Raw genomic sequence first — 20,877 nt, forward strand, 5'->3', positions numbered from 1 at the left:
TTGTTATTTTCTTTCTTTCCATGATGTGGGATTTTAAAAAAATCATGCGGAAGCTTAAATTAGAAATGGCAAACTCCCTTGTTATTATATGTATAAGTAATTCCTTCAAAATATTATGAAGCCTTGAATGGTATGGATATTGGACTGTTGAGCTGGCTATTCCTTTTCTTCATTTGCCATTCTCCAGTCACATCCCTTACCAGCAGAGTTTTCAGAAAGCCTTCCACTATTGCAACATGCACTACTTTTCTAGTATGCTTGAATAGAGATGACCTATTTTGCCAACACAAGCACATACAACTCCTGGAGTTATGTTAGCCCATCAGTTAGGTGATTTTTATTTCTGTGCCTTTGCTCCTATTACCTATGCATTGCATGAGAATTCAGAATCATCTTTCTTGCTGAATGCTGAGGCAAATTATCCTATTTACTGTTTTACTATTCCATCTTTTATTTCTGTGGTTAAAGAACACTTGCTAATTTGGTTTCCCTTCATTTGCAAGTCCTAACATAAGTTCTATTTCTATAATTCTCTTGTATCCTCAAAATCTCAATTGCTCCCCCAGTCCTTTGTCCCTACAAGTAATTTTCTCGTTGATCAATGGTTTAATCTACCAACTGTAAACTCCCTGGCTATTCCCAATCCCTTTATCTTCTGCTGGCTGTCTATTCCATTCCATCTGCAATCTTTCCCTATGTTTTTTGTCAGCTTTCTCTCTTTCTGTGTCCCAAGAAGGTTTAAAACAGGCACCTTAATGAAATTCCAAGCTTCTTGCAGTGACCATTCTCTTTTCTATGATAGAGGAGATTCTCTGGGAAATCTGCAAGTTAATTAACAGTTTTTCTGAGAGTTAAATCAAAGTACTTTATATGAAAGTGCCTGTATTTTCTGAGTATGTTATTTATCACATTTCTTCGGCCAGTAAAGGACAAACCTGTCTTGAAAGATACAAATTCTGCAATAACTGAAATTTTATCAGCAGGTTTATTAATGTGAGTTTCCTAGAGACTAGGAGACAAACTTTAATGTCTGGTCTTGACTAAGATAGATACTCTAATAAAACAGTAACTTCTTTAGTAATTTGGCAAACTCTTTGGCAAGATCCACTGAAGCACATGAAGGACAAAAGTATGATAACAACATTATAGTAACATTGTTTTCTGTGCACTTTAGAAAGTCTCCTGTAATTTCCCAGTGGGAAACAGAGCGATACCTTGTGTAAATGAATCTCTTCAGATAGCCTGAGACACTTTCTAATGACTTGTATATTCCACATCAGAATTGCATACATTGTTTGTTTTTCAGCATAGAGTATTTCCAGAAAAATACAAGCATACGTTTAACCCTTTGTTTGGCATAAGTGGAAAAACACTACCCCCTTTCTCCAAATACATGCAAAAAATAACATTATAACTGAAATACGTCACAAGTTCAGGTAAAGATGAGAACATGGCCACCTGTAAATCTCGTTTGAGGTACACAACACCTGCTGCATATAAGTCAACATTTTTCATAGAAGCATGTTTTGTTAAATGTTGATGTGAAACATGAGACACAGAAAACTTAAGGTGTCAGGCCAACAGATTGTCTTATAATGATAGATGAAAGTTACAGAAAATGCTATCTGATAAGTAATATTCTCCTCAAAATGTGGTTTAACTTAGCAACTGTAAATAAAAATAGTGTAGACTTAGAGAGACTTTTAAAAATATACTTCTATTGAATGTCATTTCGTCCCTGGGGAACAAAACAGGTCTTTCAACAGCATCTTTTCCCAACTTCAAGCACAAGTCAATTCCCAATGAAACTTACTGGCATAATGGAATGTCATCTTTGATGATGCATCTTCCTCCATTTTTGCAGTATTCATCAGGACAAACTGCAAACATAAAAGTAAAAATTATAATTCGAATTCCTCCCCTCATTATTGTATTTGTCATTGCCTGATTTTCAAAATGGCAAAATATTCACACCTGTCATTTTGGTGCTTAGCACTTCCAAAACCTCTTCCTTTATATCTTGACTTGGTGATATATGTGTCAAGTCATAAATACATTATAGTCAATGGGCTTTCCTGAACTTACAGAAATCCTGGTGCTTCACTTGAACAGGCTTCTAATTTTTCTCAGGTCAGAGTTTCATTTGACTCCAGAAATGGAGCTTTGCCACTTACTTGATTTTCAAACAAATAGGAATATATAAAAAAAGAGCGAAAAGAACTGAACTTATGTTTAATTAGTAACTAAGTCTACTTTGTTATTAATAGCTTTTATATAGGGGTGATGAACAGACACTTACTCCTCTGTCACCAATCTTCTTATTAAAGATGTCCAGAATTTTAACACTTAGAGTCACACTCTGTTAAGAACTAGAGAAATCAGTCTTGAAAAGAGTAAAGGTGTTTAAGTAGAAGGGGATATCAGTGATGTACAATTATCAACTACTGACATCCCTTAACATAGATTTCCACATCACCACATTTAGTTTTACTGAAGTTTAGTCTTTCATCCCTACAGCAAGAAAAACCCCAAATAAAAAACAAATCCCCTCAATCTTCTTTAGTAAGGAAAAAAAACAGTAAAATGCAAATTAGACCTAAAGAATTTTGGATATATGCCACATAAAATCATTTGCTAAGGCATATAAACAGTGCTATTCAGTGTGGACACCTTCAGTTTTCAGAAGAAATTTTGGAAAGTAAATTACTTACTTAAAAGACCTGCTTTCTGACAAAATAGTGGAAGATTTGTAATTTACTGTCATGCAAGTCTACTAGTTTATGTTCTATATTCTTCTACATTGAACTAATTTCTGAATATATTCCTTTTCATTTAAAATACTTCTTATAAATCAAATTTACCAATTATGTATTCTCTCTGCATTGTAAAATCGGTAATTTTTGATGTCAAAGTATGATTCCTTCTCTCACATAAAAAAAAAAAAGTGTAACAAATATATTTAATGAACACAATATTTGTGGGCAAGTTTCACTCCCAGAGAAACCAGTGGATGCCTCCTACCAAGATGTGAATGGAAAACTTTTAGTTTGTGAATAAACATTTAACATACTATAATGATTTATATTATTACAATTCATACTATATATTGTGAATTTTATCACATAACTGATAATAAATTATAAAAACAGAGAGTTAAATTCTTAGCTAATGCAACTTCACTAAATTTGGGGGAGTACAATTAACAAAACTGGCTGAGTTCATAACTGGCTTGGGGAAGAACTGCAGTAACTGTGTCACTGAATGGGATGCTTTGAATCTAAATTTAATTATTTATACCATCATCTATGTTTTTGTTAGATTTTGTTAATAAAACCTGATTCAGATTAGATGTGTATTATTGTCATGTTCTTACCTTTTGCTGCCATTTAACTGTTGCAAACCAAACCTGGATATTGTGGAAAATGCACTATGATAAAACAAATGCTATATATTTTGTTCTATTTTGCAACCTGAATTTGTGTTACACTTGAAAAAAAAAAAACAAAAAACAAACAAAAATTCCTATTAACTCAGAAACATGGATTAACTTAAGTGGGTTATTCAATTGGCTAAAATCAAGAAAGTGCCTTAGTAGTACACTGTAGAGGCTTTTTTTTTTTAAACAATGTTTTTAAACCTTAAGAAACACCCCTTGTGAAGGCATATTAACTAAGCATATTATTTTTCATCTTTTTCTTGCTATTTTATCTGTGTCATACTTTCATCAGGAAAATTCATGCCTGATGTAATCTGATTAAGTTTTAGCAGAGGAAATTCAGGCAAGTTTGAGGACTGCCTAAAGATTCAGTAGGAAATGACTATATTTTTTTGTTTCAAATGATATTTTTATGCAGAACTAAGTACCTGAACAGCTGGACTCATCAAGACTGAAATCAATGCAGTCTGCAATGCCATCACAACGCTGGGAGATTGCTATACATTGTTTAGTTGATGCACATAACAAAGAACCATTGAAACAGTCTTTAAGGGCTGAAATGAAAAATAACATGACAGTTATTATCAGCTATATTTCTTTTTCTCACTGTTAAAAAACTACCAGAAAACTTGATTCATAAACTTGCATCTGTGTGACCCCTACAAGCTTTCATCTTCAAAGACATACAACTTTACTATTGAGTAGATAAATAAGTAAACAAACACAGAGCACAGATGTTACAGAAGCTGGATTTTCCCATGTTATATTTGTGAAGAAGAGGAGGGTGTATTTACTTAAAACATTGACAGAGTAAGCTGCAAAACCCCAATGAAAACCCATGACGATATCACAAAAACATAATCAACTCTCATTCATAACCTAGTTTTAAAATGATGGAATTAATTTTTAAACACAAATCAAAAAATTGACATTATATAGTTTTCTTCTATTACAAGAAACCAAATACTAAGAGACAGTTAACATAAAAAGTAGAGAAATACTATACTGAAAAATCTAAACTTGCACACCCTTTTTATTCTTGGGCATTCAGTTATACTTTCTATGTTTGTCCAGAAGAATTATGAGGGGTAAATCTTGCTGGAATCACATAAGCCTTCAGGTGCTGAATTATTCCTGAGTCACTCATCTCCGGGATGTACTTGATGGTCCTACAGACTCCTGTAGAGTCTAATACCATTTTGTCATTTTATCTCAAAAAATTCTCTTATGCTGCCTTAAACTATAGTTCTATAAGATTTTTGTTTAGGTAATTTAAGCTGAACTCTGTCACCATGACACTAATGCAAATCAGAGGGAACTCTTCTGACTTCAGCAGAGTTAGATACATTCACATTAGCTTGTGAGTTTAGAGTGGGAGAAAGAATCTGGGGATATTAAAAATACCCCACTGCCGCATCTAAATTTCATAATACTTTCCTGCTCCTGGTTTCAGGAGCCAGTGTACACAGCAATAAGTCTCCCAGGCTGGATGGCCAGGCTGCTGTAGGATATATTTGTTCCACTCTTAGATATAATTTAAATCACTGGCCTATATAGACTACAGAAATGTGCTAAATGGAAAATACTGCAGTTCAATCTAGACCACAATAATGGAAGTAAGTCTTGCCAGTTAACTCCTGCGAGTTTTGATCTTCTTTCATAAATATGAAATTACTCATGTGAGTAAGGGTTTGTGGGATCAAGCCTTTTAATTACATGCACTGACCATTAACTAAAGTCTGCAGAAAAATCTGTAGAAGAATTCTAGCAAATATAAAGAGGAGCTTGCTTTTGTTTCCAATTTCAATTCACCTTTATGAGAACTTAAAAGTTTTGGCTGATTTTAAACTACCACTATACTGTTCTGCACATGTGTTTGTATCAGAGTCTCTTCAATTGACTGGAGCAGTCTTGATATTGCTGGTAAGTGACAGCAGGATAAAAGCAACAACAAGACCAAAAATTCCCTTTTCTGCTCTCCGTTCCCTTGACCACTCAGTCTGGTGGAACAGGTTCTGGCAGACTGAAAAACCCCAGCAGATTACAGCATCGCTCCACATTTGTAGCATATCCTACCATCTATCCCTTATGATCATCAGCTTTCCAGAAAGCGACTGACAGTCCCGTGCCCTCTGCTGCACTTTCCTAAACAAATAATAATCTCATACTTATTTTGGTGCAATCAGATCCAAATCCTGGACACCCTTTACAATTTGGGGGATGATGTCCCAATGGTATTTGAACCAGTTTTATAAGTGGTCATTTGCACACAAATAGCCAGTCTGTAAATGTAATTACATGTTCAAACTAGGACTTCAACAGAAACAATTGGAAAATTGATGTAAAGCATATTCTTCTTATGTACTTTAGACCTTTTTGGTCTAATAGGACCATCCTATTTTAAGGATGGTGTAAACTATGTGGATATAGAGTACTACTTATGGTTTGTCATATATATTATGATTAATTTGCATTGAAGGTTGTGGTAAGAACAGAAAGTGTCATTTAGCCCTTTATTATTTCCCCTAGTTCTGAACTGGCTGCTGGACTCATACCTGAGGATAAAACAGAAAAAATGCTAATTATTTTTTATCCGTTTATATCTGTTGCTCATCAAGTTGGTTTTGACATGTCCCTTTACCTTGAACAAGCTTTTTGCACTGAGATTTTTATACCACTTACAGAGGGAACAGTCAAAGCAACAGATCTGACTGCTGAATACTTTGCACAGATCCAGCATTTAAGACAGAAAGGACAGTGACACTAAGTTATTGGTGCCTAGGTGAAGAAAGTTAAGAGCACATTTTAAAATTATCGGGTTTTCTCTTATTGCATTGAAACTAATATTGCTTACTGTTAACAGAGTTACAAGTAGCTCCAAATTTCTCCAACTAGTTATTCTTTACCTTCAAGTGTTTTTGGGATAAAGACATTAAATGGAGGCATTAACAACAGTGAAGACATGAAAGCAAAAATATCAGCTTTTCACCTATATTTCATTTTTCAGGACCAAATTAAATTTGTAGAAAGGATAAAAATATCACAGCCTCTTTGAAAGTATACCTTTTTTAATATTTATTAGGTATTTAAAACTTACCAGGACTACAACAGATACATTTTGTTGCACTACAGAGAACTGAGAAATAATTTTTTATTCATTGCTATTAGCATTTCAGTCAGACGGTGTTGGGGTCTGTAGAAATGTAATCTATATATCCCATTGGTGCTGACGTGTTTGTTTTACACCCTTACTATTGTAATCAAGCAATTAAAAAAAAATTGAAATTAGATTAAATAGGTGAGATAAAGTACCCTTCATAAAATTGAGAGCAAGAAGAGGGCTGGCCAAGTAGAACACCTATAACTGGAAAACAGTTACAAGATTTTCTTGTTAAAAGCAGCAAGTAATAAAATCCTCCACATTAGTAGGTATAAAACAGTATTAACATAATACTGTACAACCTAACTGCTGAGTGAACTCTACGGGAAATTCTGGCTGCGTAAATCTCTAAGTCATGCAGAAAAGCATTTCTGTGGTAGAAATTGTGGTTTTAGTAGAGATCTGACTAATGCATTTTTTTGTTTGTTTTTCTTTGTCCTGGCCTTCTCTTGGGTTTTAGATTTAATCTCTGCAAGATGCAAGATGCATTTTGACAACTGGTCTTCATCCCAGAAGAAAACTTTCTTTGATGAATTCCTGAATTCAGAAGCCAGAATATTTTTGACCATATATTGTTACACTTAAACGAATGAAATTGCTAAGGGACATGGCACACACAAAATGGAAGGTGCCAGTAGTTCCTAAACTGAAATTTCCTACCTACAATCAGTAGGAAGATTTGATCTGCACCAAGGAAAAAAAAAAAAAATTACTTTGCTCCTTAAATCTTACTCTGTGTTCATAACTGCTTAGAAAAAAAATATTAAACTTCAACCAAAATTCTGACACCCCCCCCCCCCACCCCCCCATATGTGCTGTTGTTACTGTACACATAGGCTGGAGTTACTAGCACAACAATCAATTTTATAGACTATACAGAAATTTCAATAAAATAAATAAAATTCGTGAGATACTTTTTCTCTCTCTGACTTTTCTCTCTTGACAAACTTACACGGCATTCACATGTTAAAAGTAGACAGCTAGAAATGAAATGCTGCACTCTCATGACATATACATTTTGATGGGAGAACCAGCTGTGACAGTAATCAGCTTTTCACTGATTCCATTCCAAAATACCACTAACAGTTTTCCTTTTGCTTTGCCTCCAACCAGTATCTTCTTCAGAGAAGAAACATGAGTTGCTGCTTCTGTATTCCCATCTTATATTGTCAACACTTACATGTCTATATAGTCAAAACTGAATTTTGGAGTAAAAATGGGATTACAGATTTGACTAAGTTTCCACCCCACTCAGAACCTCAAGATGTGCAATATCTATGGAGAATTTTGTTCTTTGAATAGATCAGGACTTCATTTCCCCTCATTCTCTGGGCATTTCTTAGAAGTCAAAGGCAATGAAACAGTATCTCAGTTGTTTGGGGAGTACTGATAATCATGGAAATCTTGTGGCCTTCAGATTTTGGGATTCTAGAACACTGTGGTGCTGTGGTGTGGAGGTGGGATGTACACGCACTAGGATACAGCAGGGAGGTCTCTAATAGAGGACAGACTGAGGAGGAAACAGGGCTGAATGAAGATTAATGAGGAGAGGTTTATTTGAACTTAAGGACATGTAAAATTTCTACATGCCTTTGGGGTATGTAGAATTTAAGGGATGTTTCCAAAATTATGCCCTTTGCCAACAAAAACACAGAGCCTGCTTCTAAACAAAAGTGCCTAGAAAGGCATGCACAGATAGTCTGCAAAATCCATGCCAGTTTTGTAAAGTAATTCGTTAAAAGAAATGGCAAGTGCAGTGGCCTGCATGTATATTCAGTTGGTTTGATACAAAATATTAAAGAAGTTGAATTTCTAGCCCCCTGGAAGCTAGTATTTTATTAATTGTTTTGGTCCTGATAAGGATGAAAAATAAAATGTTAAAAAACTTCTGCAGAATGAGAAGTTTAGGAAGAAATGTTTTTGTATGTAAAAAGCCTCTTTGTTTTTCTATGTAGCTAATTATTTTGACCTTCCTGGAATGAAACATTTGGCCTCAGTTCATCTACCAGTAATGAAATATTTTGAAATGGGCAGACACTCACTTTTGTGTCTATCTGAAACTTCATGGTATCTCATTGCAGTTACAGTTCAAAGCCCATTGTCCTTCCATTTAGCTTGTGAGCCCTTTTCCTTGATTGGGGCAGAGATTGCTGCTACTGCATGAACAGACTTGATTTCAAAATCCTTGAAATGTCTGGACTGCCTTGAATGTTACTGAATTACAGAACTGCAAAAGTCTATCTATCTGTCATATGGTGATCAGAGATGAGGCATTGCAAATGCAGCTGACTGATCTATGGAAAAAAGTGGAAATGCTTCCAATTATTAACAGAAATACAATACAAACTATTTCAAGCATTTATCAAAGCTGATAGCCAGCGAATAAGAATGCATAAGCAAAATTATTTGCAAATGTAGAGTGTTTCTCCAGGTAACACATTATACTTGATATAAATAATATTTCTCTTGATGAGGGAATAGTGAATTTTACACTATGCTTCATTATGTTGTCCTTTTTCACATCACTGTGTTAGGAAAGTGAGTTAGCATCGCCTTAACTATAGCAATGAAAGTAACTTACGGCAGCCAGTTTCATCTTCGTTAAGGTGGCAGTCAGGCACACCATCGCACTTCAGGAGGGATGGGATACAGCCTTTGGAAGGACACAGAAACTCTGTTTGCTTGCAGGAGCCAGGAAACATGGTGGTAGGCACCTCTGTGGGACAGTTCATTTCATCACTTCCATCCCTGCAATCTTCAGCCCCATTGCATTTTGCAGCGAGGGGCAAACACTGCTGTACATATGCACATGTAAACTGGTCACTACTGCAGGTTGGAGGGTGTGGATCAGCTGATCCTACAAGAAAAAAAGGAATATTTATTGACTCTCTTCTTTCAGTAGTCATCTATACTGTCTTTGAGAGGTACAGAGGGACTGATGGGAAGGCAGCTGATTTTGATTGCTAAACTCGTTAAAAAAAATCCCAAACAACTTGTATAAAACCACAGCTCCTAAGTACAGAATACACTATTAAAAACATTTTGTCTCATCGTATTAACTCCATTGTTGTTGTTGTTGCAGCATTTTGCTTCTAAAGCTCAAATTCAGTATTTATTTTGATCCTATTTCTGCTTGTGCCCTGTAAGTATACAAGGGTTAATACCAAAGTATTACTAAAACTTATCTTTCACCCGGGATCAGGAAAAGGTTAAAATAGCCCTCATGTTACAGTCTTCCTATATTTGGATATTAAATGGGTGGATGAAAATCAAAGACTGTGTAAGTCTGGAGGAGCAAGGAACTCATTTCATGGAAAGCTGTTATACATGGTAAGGTCTGAACGCTCAGCAGAGTAAGAAAAGGATTTTCATAAAGTAACAACAAAGTTTTTTACCGATATGGTTTATTATCACTCTGATTTTTAGCTTAGTTTGATGTGATAGATAATTAAATCAAAGAAAATACTAGATAAAAGTTTCTGGGCTACAACTGAAAAAACCCCATATTTTTAAATTTCAGATTTTAACTAATTCAGACAGCTGTCAAAAGAAGAAATATCCCATGCTTACTTGTATTGCTGGAAAAAATACTGGAAAAAAATTTCTGTGATCACTTATACAAATAAATTTGTCTCAGATGCTTTCTTTCTTCCTACAACAATCATTGCAACTGAATTTTACCAGCAGAAGCATCAGAACTATTTGTGGAAACTGGATTCTAAGAAGCTGTCTATGCTAACGCTGTGTTCTTTACACCAACAGTGTCTCCCATGGGAGCAATGTAATGGATTCCTGTAATTTTTGTCTTATGTGCAGGGAAAAGAGAAAAAGCTCCAGAATTTAACTCTATGTATTTATTCTTTTCTAGGTCAATTTGCAAGAAGTGAGTAAGGAAAATAATATTATGACTGTTAGAGACAAGGAAAGACAAATTCATATCAACACCTTTGTAAAAGACAGGAGGAGTCTTACTGTTGCCTTGGCCTGAAGCAGAGCAGATCAAGTGCAAAAGTTCATGGGTGGGTTTTAGCTTGCCTTTTGAAATGATGCAAGCATTGTTCTCTGACCTCAGGAGTCAAATGTTACTGCTGCCTTAAGGCATGACACACTGTAAGGGAATACATGGATTTTGGTGTTATTTTACTACTTTTAATTCACTGGGCACAGCAATATGTTTGTGTATTCTCTGATACCAGGCTGGGGTTTTACAGCAGGAGAAATTTGCTGAAACATGCTCAGTTTCTAAAATACCTGCATCATGAATAACAATAGCATTTTGTACAAAAAAACCTGCTAATGCATTCAGATAAACAGAATACTAGTATTATTTTACCATCTGGTTGCTTGTGAAACAGTTACAGGGAAAAAGAGCTCAAACTGCTGTCTAACATTGACCCTTGCTAGCTTAGCAATTTTGATTTTCATGTCGACTTTATGTCAGAAAATCATAATTGAAAAGCTTCATACAATAAAATATTCCTGACAACATTTCATACCACTAGTGTTGTTAAATTCTACCATGCTACTAGAAAAATATATTTCATACACTGGACATAATCAAAACATAAAACAATAATAATGGATTTTGACACAGTGAAAATAACAACCTACTGATCTTTTGGCTTGTTTGTATTCAGAATTACATCATAAATCCCTCAAAGACATGCACTTTTAAATGGGATTGAAAAGATTGCATTTTGATGGTAGATGTTTTATAAATGTATCAGTCTCAAAAAAATTATTTTCATTTATGCTACTTCAAAAGGCTTATGAAAGTTGTCTTTAGATAATTGATTATAGACATTTAAATCACATAGGGAATTTATTTTTGAACAAATTAAAAGTATTTCAGTTTTTGCATTTTTTTCTACTTTGTTCCCACATTTTACCAGATAATTAATAATAGTAGCACATAAAGAAGTTAGAATTGGGTTCATCATGAAGAATTTGTATGTAAGGCCATGATTCTGCCAAGATATCGATGAAATGTATAGAAAGTCATTGGGAGAACATGAATCTCTCTTTATTGTTATAAACCTGGTACTGTTAAAAATAGAGCAAATCTTAAGCAATGGATTTTTTTTAAAAAAGAACTATTTTATATTTTTAGTTTGCACTTGTTCTGGAAAAAAAAAATGTTATGATTATATTAGATAGCATTTTTTTCCCTTCTGTACTTCTGACCCTTTCCCTCACAGTGCCTAGGGGGCATTTAGGCAGTGAAAATGACTTAAGCTGCAGTTAATTCCACTTAGGCATGCACTTTTGTCGTTGCATAATCCAGTTTCAGTTTTTCTGTGTTTGTTATGATACAGTGGAAATTAACCCCACACAGTTCCAATACATTTGACTTTCCTACGGTCACTTGTTTATGCTGGAGGAAAGATTGCATTTATAGGACATTTGTGAGCATTTTTGACCCAGTTGAATACCCTATATCTGTCCTGTTCATGCTCTGTTTGCTAACAGGTTTCTACCCAACCTTGTTCTGAAAATTGAAATCCCCTCTTAAACTCAATAATGCTTGAATGCATTGCTTGTTGTGAATCTGTTCTTGAGTGTTAAACTATCTCCGGGCTCTTGTAGCACTGATCAGTTTAGCCTTGCAGTCCAAATCATATAAATTGCTTATGTGCGTAAATGATCCCATACTAAATTCAGTAGTCAGGCAAATGCTTGAATGCTTTATTGAATGGGGGATTAATTTTTTTTACTGTTATTATTTTCTATCATGATTCTCTATTGTTGTTAGAAAATAATGCCTAGAAATAAGTTCTTCCTGACTTGTGAACCAAGTATTTTAGAGTGTGCAATATTCACTGAGAGCAGTGAAGATGTCTCCAATTTATGCTAAAGATTAAATCAGAGATAAGGTTAACCAGGAGTCTTGAGGTCTGGTTTATGTTTTCAGTACGTTAATAAAAATCCAAAGTGATACCCTGAAATCAGCAAAATAATTTTAGATCAGAACAATAAACAAAATGAGAATTACCTTAAAGACCGTAAGAATATCACCTTGCTTATTAACTCACATTATGTATTAATTAGGTCACATCTGTTTGGTTTCAGATGCGATAGGAAAATTGTGCTCTGGATGACATTTGATAAAACGTGATTGCTGTCATCTGCCAAAACTGTACTCCCAAGTTCAATCTATTTTCTTTACATAAAGTAGGTTATAAATGCTTTTCTTAATTACAAATTAAATGTGCCTGGCAAAAATTTTGAAACTTTATAAAACATTAATTTGTATATAGCTAACATTTAAAACTGACTAATTAGGAATATGCAAATCTAGAAAATCATTAACTAATTCCAACTGAAAAGAAATCTCAAGCAACATATTAATGCAAAACTAGTTACTTGCATTCAAAGCTACTGTCTATGTAATCATTTATACTAAGCTTATCATTGCAGTATCTGCTGCTGACATGTTTCATTCTAAAGAGTGGCAATATTCGTTCTGTTTTCTTGCCACTGCTAAGAACTGAACTAAAATGTTAACACTGCAATGTGGTTTGCAGTGAAAAATGAGCTGACTCTAATGAGAGACTCATCATAAATACCCTCCATTGTGCTGAGTTCCACAGTGGTATACTCACCTGACTCAGCCTTAGAAAATAACTTTAAACTTAAGCATATACATGAATATCCACTCTGTAGATATATATGAAGGTTATGTAAACAGCAGAATCTGAAGTGTGTTTTTTCAATGCAAATTGGAGTATCTGTTTGTGGCCCATGGGCCATTTCAGTCACTTAAAATTGTTAAATTCCACAATTACCTAATACTGGCATGCCAAAAAAAAATGTTTCCCTCATCTTTCGCCAAATGTGGAAAAGATGTTCTCAACCTAGCACTCATCTCCTGAGTGCTGTGGGGCTCTCATTTTCAGACCACATTCAGGAGTGGAGGAGATACTGTACAGGTTATTTTTTAAAAAAGCAGTATGTATTTGAAGCTGTTTAAGGATTTGGAGATAAATCTACTGAAAATGATGTGTTCTAAGGATCACAGGATAAAAGCTTTGCTTTCTGTATCTAGGCTGCACGATCACTGAAAAGCAGGACTGGAGATCCTCAGAAATACATTCAGTATTTGCACACAGATGAAAAGCAAACTAATCAAAAACAATTTCAGAGAAAATAACCTCTGCTCTGCAGAACACCGAGTCTGGATTTAGATCTGCATGAAAAACAGCAGCAAATTGTTGATGTTCCATTATAGCTAAAGGAATCATGATTTTTTAAGTAGCAAGCTGAGGATATGTCCTTACCTATTTTACTTTGCACTCAGTGTTTTGTTTTACACTTATTTTTACCTTGCGTATGGCAAACAACCAAAATTAAAGAAAAGGTTTAAAAATGCATATATAACATCTACTTGTACATCATAAAAAAGGGATTTTAATTAGGTCCTAAAAAATGACATTTTAATTTGGTCCTAATCCTTTGTGAAACCTACTCACGCAGCTGTGCTGGGTGAGTTATGACCTAAGGACAAAGAAGTGCTACCCTACAAGCATCCTCACACTCTGAAGAGAAGTTAGGTAGTTGAGGTAGATACAAAAACGCAAAAATCAGACCAATGTGTAAAGCAAACCAAATTTGGTATGTACTGCTTCATGAACTGCAATAACTACAGCTGAATATATCTGTATTTCATTGTTGTCAGATAAAATGGGTGCTTTTAGATACATATTTGTTTCAACGTGCTAACCATCAAAATATCTGTTACAGTAAATAGAGGTCCTGAGCTGATGACTTGGGAGTAAGGAGCCTTTACAGTATGAAAAGTGTTAAGTCAATAAGCGCTCATCGTCAAGGACATAATTACCTATTTGTGGGATAGGGATTTGTTAAAGGCTTACTGTTGTTTAATGAACATTTTCTGTACACACATGCTTTGTTGTACTACTGTGTTTGTCACTGTATGTGTACTCATCCTGTTTCCTGACTGTACGCCAAACTTCACAGGTCAGCACAGTAAACATTCTGCCTGTGAATCACAGGGATTCAGCAACAGGAAGCCACAGAACTGCTATTACCCAAAAGCTAATATAAAATAAATGTGTCTATTACACAGTCATTAACACAGCGAGAAACACACAAACATGCTTAATTTGAATGAAACACCACCTCCATGCTATCCACCTCTTTCCTGCCTTTCTTGTTCAGATACCAAGGTCTCTGGTGCAGTGTGGGTCTCCATCTATATTTATATATCACCTGTAACAGTGAATTCTAAGGAAGACTAGCAGACATCAGCATTAGAGTCAACACCAGGAAGCATGAAATAAAGTTACCACATACTATTAGGCAGCATTAACTCAGTTGTATCAGAGCTTGCTCTAAAGCCCATTTAGGTAAATGGGACGACTCATATTGATTTTAATGGGCCTTGCACCAGACCCTTGAAAACTAACAACCTGTCTGATATATTTGCATAAGTAATTTGCTTACTAAATCTAATAAAAACAGTGGACCTATTCACTGTAGCTAAAAGAGGCCAAAAATAACCCCCTCCAACAGTTTTCATTGGGCAAGAGTATAAATTAATTACAGGCCCAATCCAATGCATTAATTGAATTGAAATAAGTGGCAGGCCTCACTTTCACTTCACTAAACATTGGATCAGGGCATGAAATCAGCCCTTTCGAGGTGGCTGCAAGGAAATAACCTTGTTAAAATAAATTAACCGGACTAAAGTTGTTCAAATACTTTTACAATCTGTCCGTGAGTCTTTATCAGTGTCAATAAAGCTTCTGCTAGAAAATAAAATGTTAATTTCAAAGCTTGTAAAAAGACAAAAAAGAGGGAAATCAAGTCTGGCCAACTGAATATTTAAGTCTCTTCCCCTTGTGAGAACACAGAAGGATGGGGCAGGGTGCTGAAAAGGATCCCAGAGACCCTCTTACAAAGCCATAGTTAACAAAAACAGAGCATGGCCCAATGACTTCAGAGTTTTATATGTCTGTGCAGAATTTATTTGAAATGATCACAGTTTGCTAACATACAAACATAACGGAAAATAGACAGGTTTATTGCCAGTAAAATCAAGCTATGATTTATAGTTTTCACTCAGAGAACTACTGCTTCTGGCTGGAACACACTGATTACCTGTGAAAGCAATGTGGCAATATTTGCCATATTTCTGCTAAGAACAGTCCAGGCATTGCTAGCTATGACTGCTGTTGTGATGGATTTATTTATTTCTTAGGAGCAATGAAGAACTGGAGAAGCTGTGAAGCCTTAGTTTCCAACAAAACGAGGTAGGCTGGACTACAGGACAGGTTTAGAGTGGAGAAAAGGGTAGTTCCTTGGAATCAGCACATTTTCAGAGGTGGGGTAGGAACACAACATTATGCTAAATCTTTTATTTCTCAACTTCTAAAGAAAAGTAGCTTCTACAGGTACAAATTTAGCATCAGCTGAGAAGAGGCCTGAAGACAACTATGGTAAGATCCACATAATTTCTGAGATAAACCTGAGCTTGTGATTTACTCTTATTGAGGAGGCAGGTAGATTTTATATAATGAAGAATCTGAGAATTTTCTTCTCTCTAAGACAGTATCATGAAACTATTTCATTCCAAAAATGATTTCTCTCCATCCCTCCAAGGCAATATGTTTATTTTTATGAAGAAACTTAGCAAGGCAAAATATCATCTCTGTGATTTGAGGCTTGCTTGGGTGTTTTTGGTGTAAACAGATGGGTTTTGGAGGTTCAATATTGATGAAACTATTTTAATAAACTATTAATAAATCCAAAGATTTTTAATTTCCCAAAAGGCATCTAGCTTGAATCAGAAGATTTCAGTATTCTGTACAAGTATAAGAAGGCAGAGAGAAACTGAAAGATTTGGACGAAGATATTATATATATTTATTTAAACATATGTGACATAATTGCATTCAGGACCTGCCACTAATTATGCTAGTTTATATAGTGTAACTATCTTATCCTGAAATTATTCCCAGTTTCCCTTCCTGTGAAATCCACAGAAAATTGTGGCTTTTCTGCTAGCTATGTCTGTGCACTGGAAGATACTGAAACAGGCTGTAGAAGCTCTCTAAGGTACTATGCCCCAGATCAAAATTTTTACTCTTCAAAAATGCAGAAATGCCCTATTTCCGCCAAGCAATGAGGATCTAAACCATATTCTGATTGGTTTCAGGGAGAAACTAATTAAGTAAAGAAACTATTCACAAACATCCCCGGTATCCCCAGTTGTCTCTCACTACTAATCTTGCTTTCCTCTTCCCCTCCTTTGTTTTTACAGACAGGCTCCCCCAGCAGCCCCCCCTGAATCATCACTTGCCCTTGAGGAAAGAAACTCCCTGAGCTCTCAACCTGAGAGAGATTTCTGCTTCACTGCAAGCATGAGCAGACAAGCTAACAGTGATTCCCCTGGCTCTGCAACTTAAAGAAATCAGAAGTTAAGTCTCCTCTACAGAGTTTTTCCCCGTGATCTAACACTGTAGTATCAGCAACTCAGGCAGTTAACCCTTCCACTATCTGCTGCATTCAGGCTCTGGGAGTTTCAGAGATGGATCATTGACTTTGTCTAAGCCTTTGTCAGATGAGTTCTGTTCCACTGCAGGATTTCCTCACTATTGCTTCACACACATGCACACATGGACACACGCACACACACCCTTCAGCAAGGCTCTCTCTGCACCACCAGGCTATTTTTTTGCACAAGCAACACACAAACACCCACTGTACTTTTGGGGTTGTTGTCCCTTAATTAGATACAGGTGTTATTTATGTTTTTCTTATAAATTGAGTGAAATGGGATCTATTAAAAGTGCCAGAAATCATATAAAATTATCTGCAAATGGATGGTTTCCAGGCTGTCTGGTTTTCTGGCTAGTTTGCCCATAATGCTTTTGCCGGTCTGCTGGTTTAGGGTCTGTATAGGAGAAACATTTTGATCATTTCATATTTTGTTTTTTTTTGTTTCAATTCAGGTTTCTTTATTTTTATGACTCTGAAAACAGAAATGTTTTGGACATTTCCAGTCCCCAAATTATAGAGGCTATTTTATGTCATTCTCTTTTTAGTTGGCAGGTAGATAGCATTATACAATAAGAAGTAATTATGGAGGTAGTTATCATTGTATATAAACACACAGATCCTCTTGTGAAGCAAATGGAAGTCTGAGGCAGAAAGACCAGGGAAGGTTTATAGATAATCAGGATTCAAAGAGTGTTTTCCATAAAGCAGAGATAAAATAGGGAGAAAAAGTCCTCAATGTATGTTATGGGAAACAAATAAATAATAACTAGCCAAGATTTTATGAAATGAGCATTTCCAGGCATAAGTGCTTTGCTCTGTGGTTTCTGAGCCAAAATCACAAGAGGTTTGACTTCTGAAGAATGGCTACTCACTGTTTTCTGAAAATTAGATACCTTCAAGATACCACATAATACCTAAAATTATAGTAGCTCAGACTAATGGTTGATTTTGAAAACCTTGAGCAGTGACCATTAGCTCATTATCCACATAGATTTTATTTTTTTTTACTCTTTCTTTATGCTATCTATGCTATATGGAAATAGTCTTTATAGTCACTATTCTTATACTAAGATACTTCAATGAAAAAGTCTTAAAAATTATCTTCATTCTGCAGTGTTTTAATTATAAATACTCATCTGAGAGAGTTTTTATCAGAAGATGTCAGTGTTAAAGTTTATTTCCTTCCACCTTGAACAGAGAATGGTCTGTAGTTCTGGCCCTTTGGGACACCCTCCTTCTCAGCTTGGTGCCTGAACCTGCGCCTATCATACCTTTTTGGTATGATATTGCATACTGATATTAGACAAGGCCTAATTCTGATGTTATTTGGAGGTCAATGGAAATTGTTTTGCTCTGAAGAAACTTCAGCATTGGGTCTGTCAGGCATACATCTGCTGTAAGATCTGAAACTGCAACATGGAGGAGTCTCGGAGAAATCCTACCCACCAAACAGAAGAGTGAATCAGCAAGATTTAAATAAAAGTTTTATACATTTCAAGACCTAAATGAGAAAGCACTGAACAGTTTTTGTGTTCATGAATGTAAGCCTAGATTCATACAAGGATCAGCATATAATTTAATTCCTGAATGTAAAAAAAAATCCCTGCTGTTAAAAGGGGAACTGACAAGTTCAAGGGAAAAAAACCTCGAGGATCACTATTCTGAGACTATGTATGGCTCAGGAAGACTCTGAATTACAAATGGCTGGCAATGGGGAATGTATTGGGAGGAAACAGTACATGTAGTTCCCCCTTTCCTATACTCTTTCCCAGGCATCCATAACTGTTGGAGACAGGTTATATTGCTAGTTGCACCTTGTCCTTACTTACTATGGCTGACCTGAAGTTCTGAGTGTATCTATTCTAAATTTTGTGATTGAAATACGGTTTCCTTTGTCCCAGAACTTCTTTGTAATATCAGCTTTTCTAGAAAATTAGGAAAGATGATCTATAGGGATGGATCTAGCTGTCTCTCATGACTGACTTACGATGGCTCAAAGAAATCAAAGATTCAATTTCTGGAGGATATTAGGTATTAGGGTAGTGGGAAGTCTTCGTGCGCACTTTTAAAAAAAACCTTTAAAGTACTAGGTGGCTTGAGCTTGAATGTAGAGCCAAATCCAGTCTTGTAATTCACAGATTCTGATTTGCTTCTTTTATTTGTTTCTTCACGACAAGTGTAAGCTTGCTCAATGTATGGATTATTTAAAAACTTTACAGCAGGTCTAGTTTGTGTTTTGCTACAGAGCAATGGGAAGTCTTGGATGAGTTATGGCATGTCAAAGCAAAATTTTCACCTAAGTGGAAGCCATCAACAACCACTGAAAGTTTTACTGTACTTCAGTACCTAAATGGCAAATCTGATCCTTTTGTTGGTAACCTGTGCAGTGAAGTCAAGAACTATGACAACATTAGAAAAAAAACAACCCACAGCAGTCTGGGAAATAGCATTGGGTTTTGCACAATTCCACCATGACCAGATGACACAGTGTTAGAGACAACATGTCCTGTCTGTGCCTATTTGAGTTGCCCTTTTATCTCCAATGTATCCTTGCATAATCATATTTTCTACTGCAGACAAATCTTCCAGGTGAAAGTGAAGCTGCAATGGGGTCCAGGGGGAATTTTGTAACAGTGGCAGTCTTTTCTCATGTGTTGATAGGCTAAAAAGACTTTTTTTTTTTTTTTAAATGTTTTGTAAAGAAAGGAATGGATGAAAAATTGAGGCACAGAAGTATAAAATGCTTTAAAATAAAATTATGAAGGATGATAAAAAGTAGTTCACAAAACAGAATAAAAGAAGGAAAATACTTCAGATAGCACTGAGCAGCTGTGGGAAGTAAACTATGAAAGCAAACATTAAAAAAAGAAATGAAAAAAATACAGAATGGTACAGAAAGGTAGAGTAGAAGAGAAGACACAGAAGGACACTTGGATTTATTTTCTTTGAATTGTTAATTATTTCACTAAGCAATGTTAATACTGAACTGGTGATAAACACAGAAGGCATGACTGATGGTGGAAAAGCATATTCTGGTTTCTCAAACACTCTAGAGCCTAGAGCACTACATGATGTTTGCAGTTCTGTTTATACCCAAGTTGCAGCCCAAATACTCATCTTAAAGTGTCAACACTGTTGGTTTTGAATAAACTAAAACATAAAGCAATTACTTAAAGCAGTACTATTTAGAAGTATGAGTTCACAAACAGCTGTTGCTAGAGAGGGGCTAGCAGGTGGTAACTTCATTGCATGAAAGGGCTGGAGCAGCAGTCAGTGCTGACTTTGTACTGAGATTTACCTTCTTCCAGCAGAAGGTCTCCACAAACACAAATGTTTTGCTTGGGTGATCTCTGGAAGAGGTCACAAAATATATTTACTATTTATTTGTTTCTTGAGCGTACTCTCCCAATACATAAAAGTGCTATGTATCTAATTCCTCACTATTTAAATTACACAGACTTGTCCATTGAGTTTATTTCTCCAGTAATGAGTGAGTGATGAAACATAGTATTCTGATTTACATAAACAGAATAAATTTTGGATGTTAGGTGTCTTTGGATTAATGCTAGGAATTAAATTAAGTAGAAGCAGAAATTTTAAGAATTACTGTGATGCCTCTTATTTCAGCTGAACTGGAAAATACTATGAGAAAGTTATTAGTGAATACAAAATCTGATTCAATATTTTGATACTCTTAGTCCATTTGAAACTAGAAATGGAAACAGTTTTTAACTTTTATTTTTAAAAATTAAGATATTAAA

The 20,877-nt window shown here is 35.4% G+C and overlaps 1 protein-coding gene across 1 annotated transcript in view; it reads right to left on the reverse strand.

Annotated features, from left to right (window-relative positions):
• Nucleotides 1–20,877, reverse strand: part of MALRD1 (MAM and LDL receptor class A domain containing 1) — a 290,404-nt gene that overhangs the window by 51,228 nt on the left and 218,299 nt on the right. The window contains exons 33-35 of the mRNA XM_075022465.1: nucleotides 9,178–9,453; nucleotides 3,865–3,990; nucleotides 1,814–1,880 (exon numbers count right to left, since the gene is read on the reverse strand). Of these exons, the coding sequence (XP_074878566.1) occupies nucleotides 1,814–1,880; nucleotides 3,865–3,990; nucleotides 9,178–9,453 (469 nt within the window). The remainder of the gene's footprint in view (nucleotides 1–1,813; nucleotides 1,881–3,864; nucleotides 3,991–9,177; nucleotides 9,454–20,877) is intronic.

This window comes from Buteo buteo, chromosome 2 (assembly GCF_964188355.1).
Source record: "Buteo buteo chromosome 2, bButBut1.hap1.1, whole genome shotgun sequence".
NCBI lineage: Eukaryota > Metazoa > Chordata > Aves > Accipitriformes > Accipitridae > Buteo > Buteo buteo.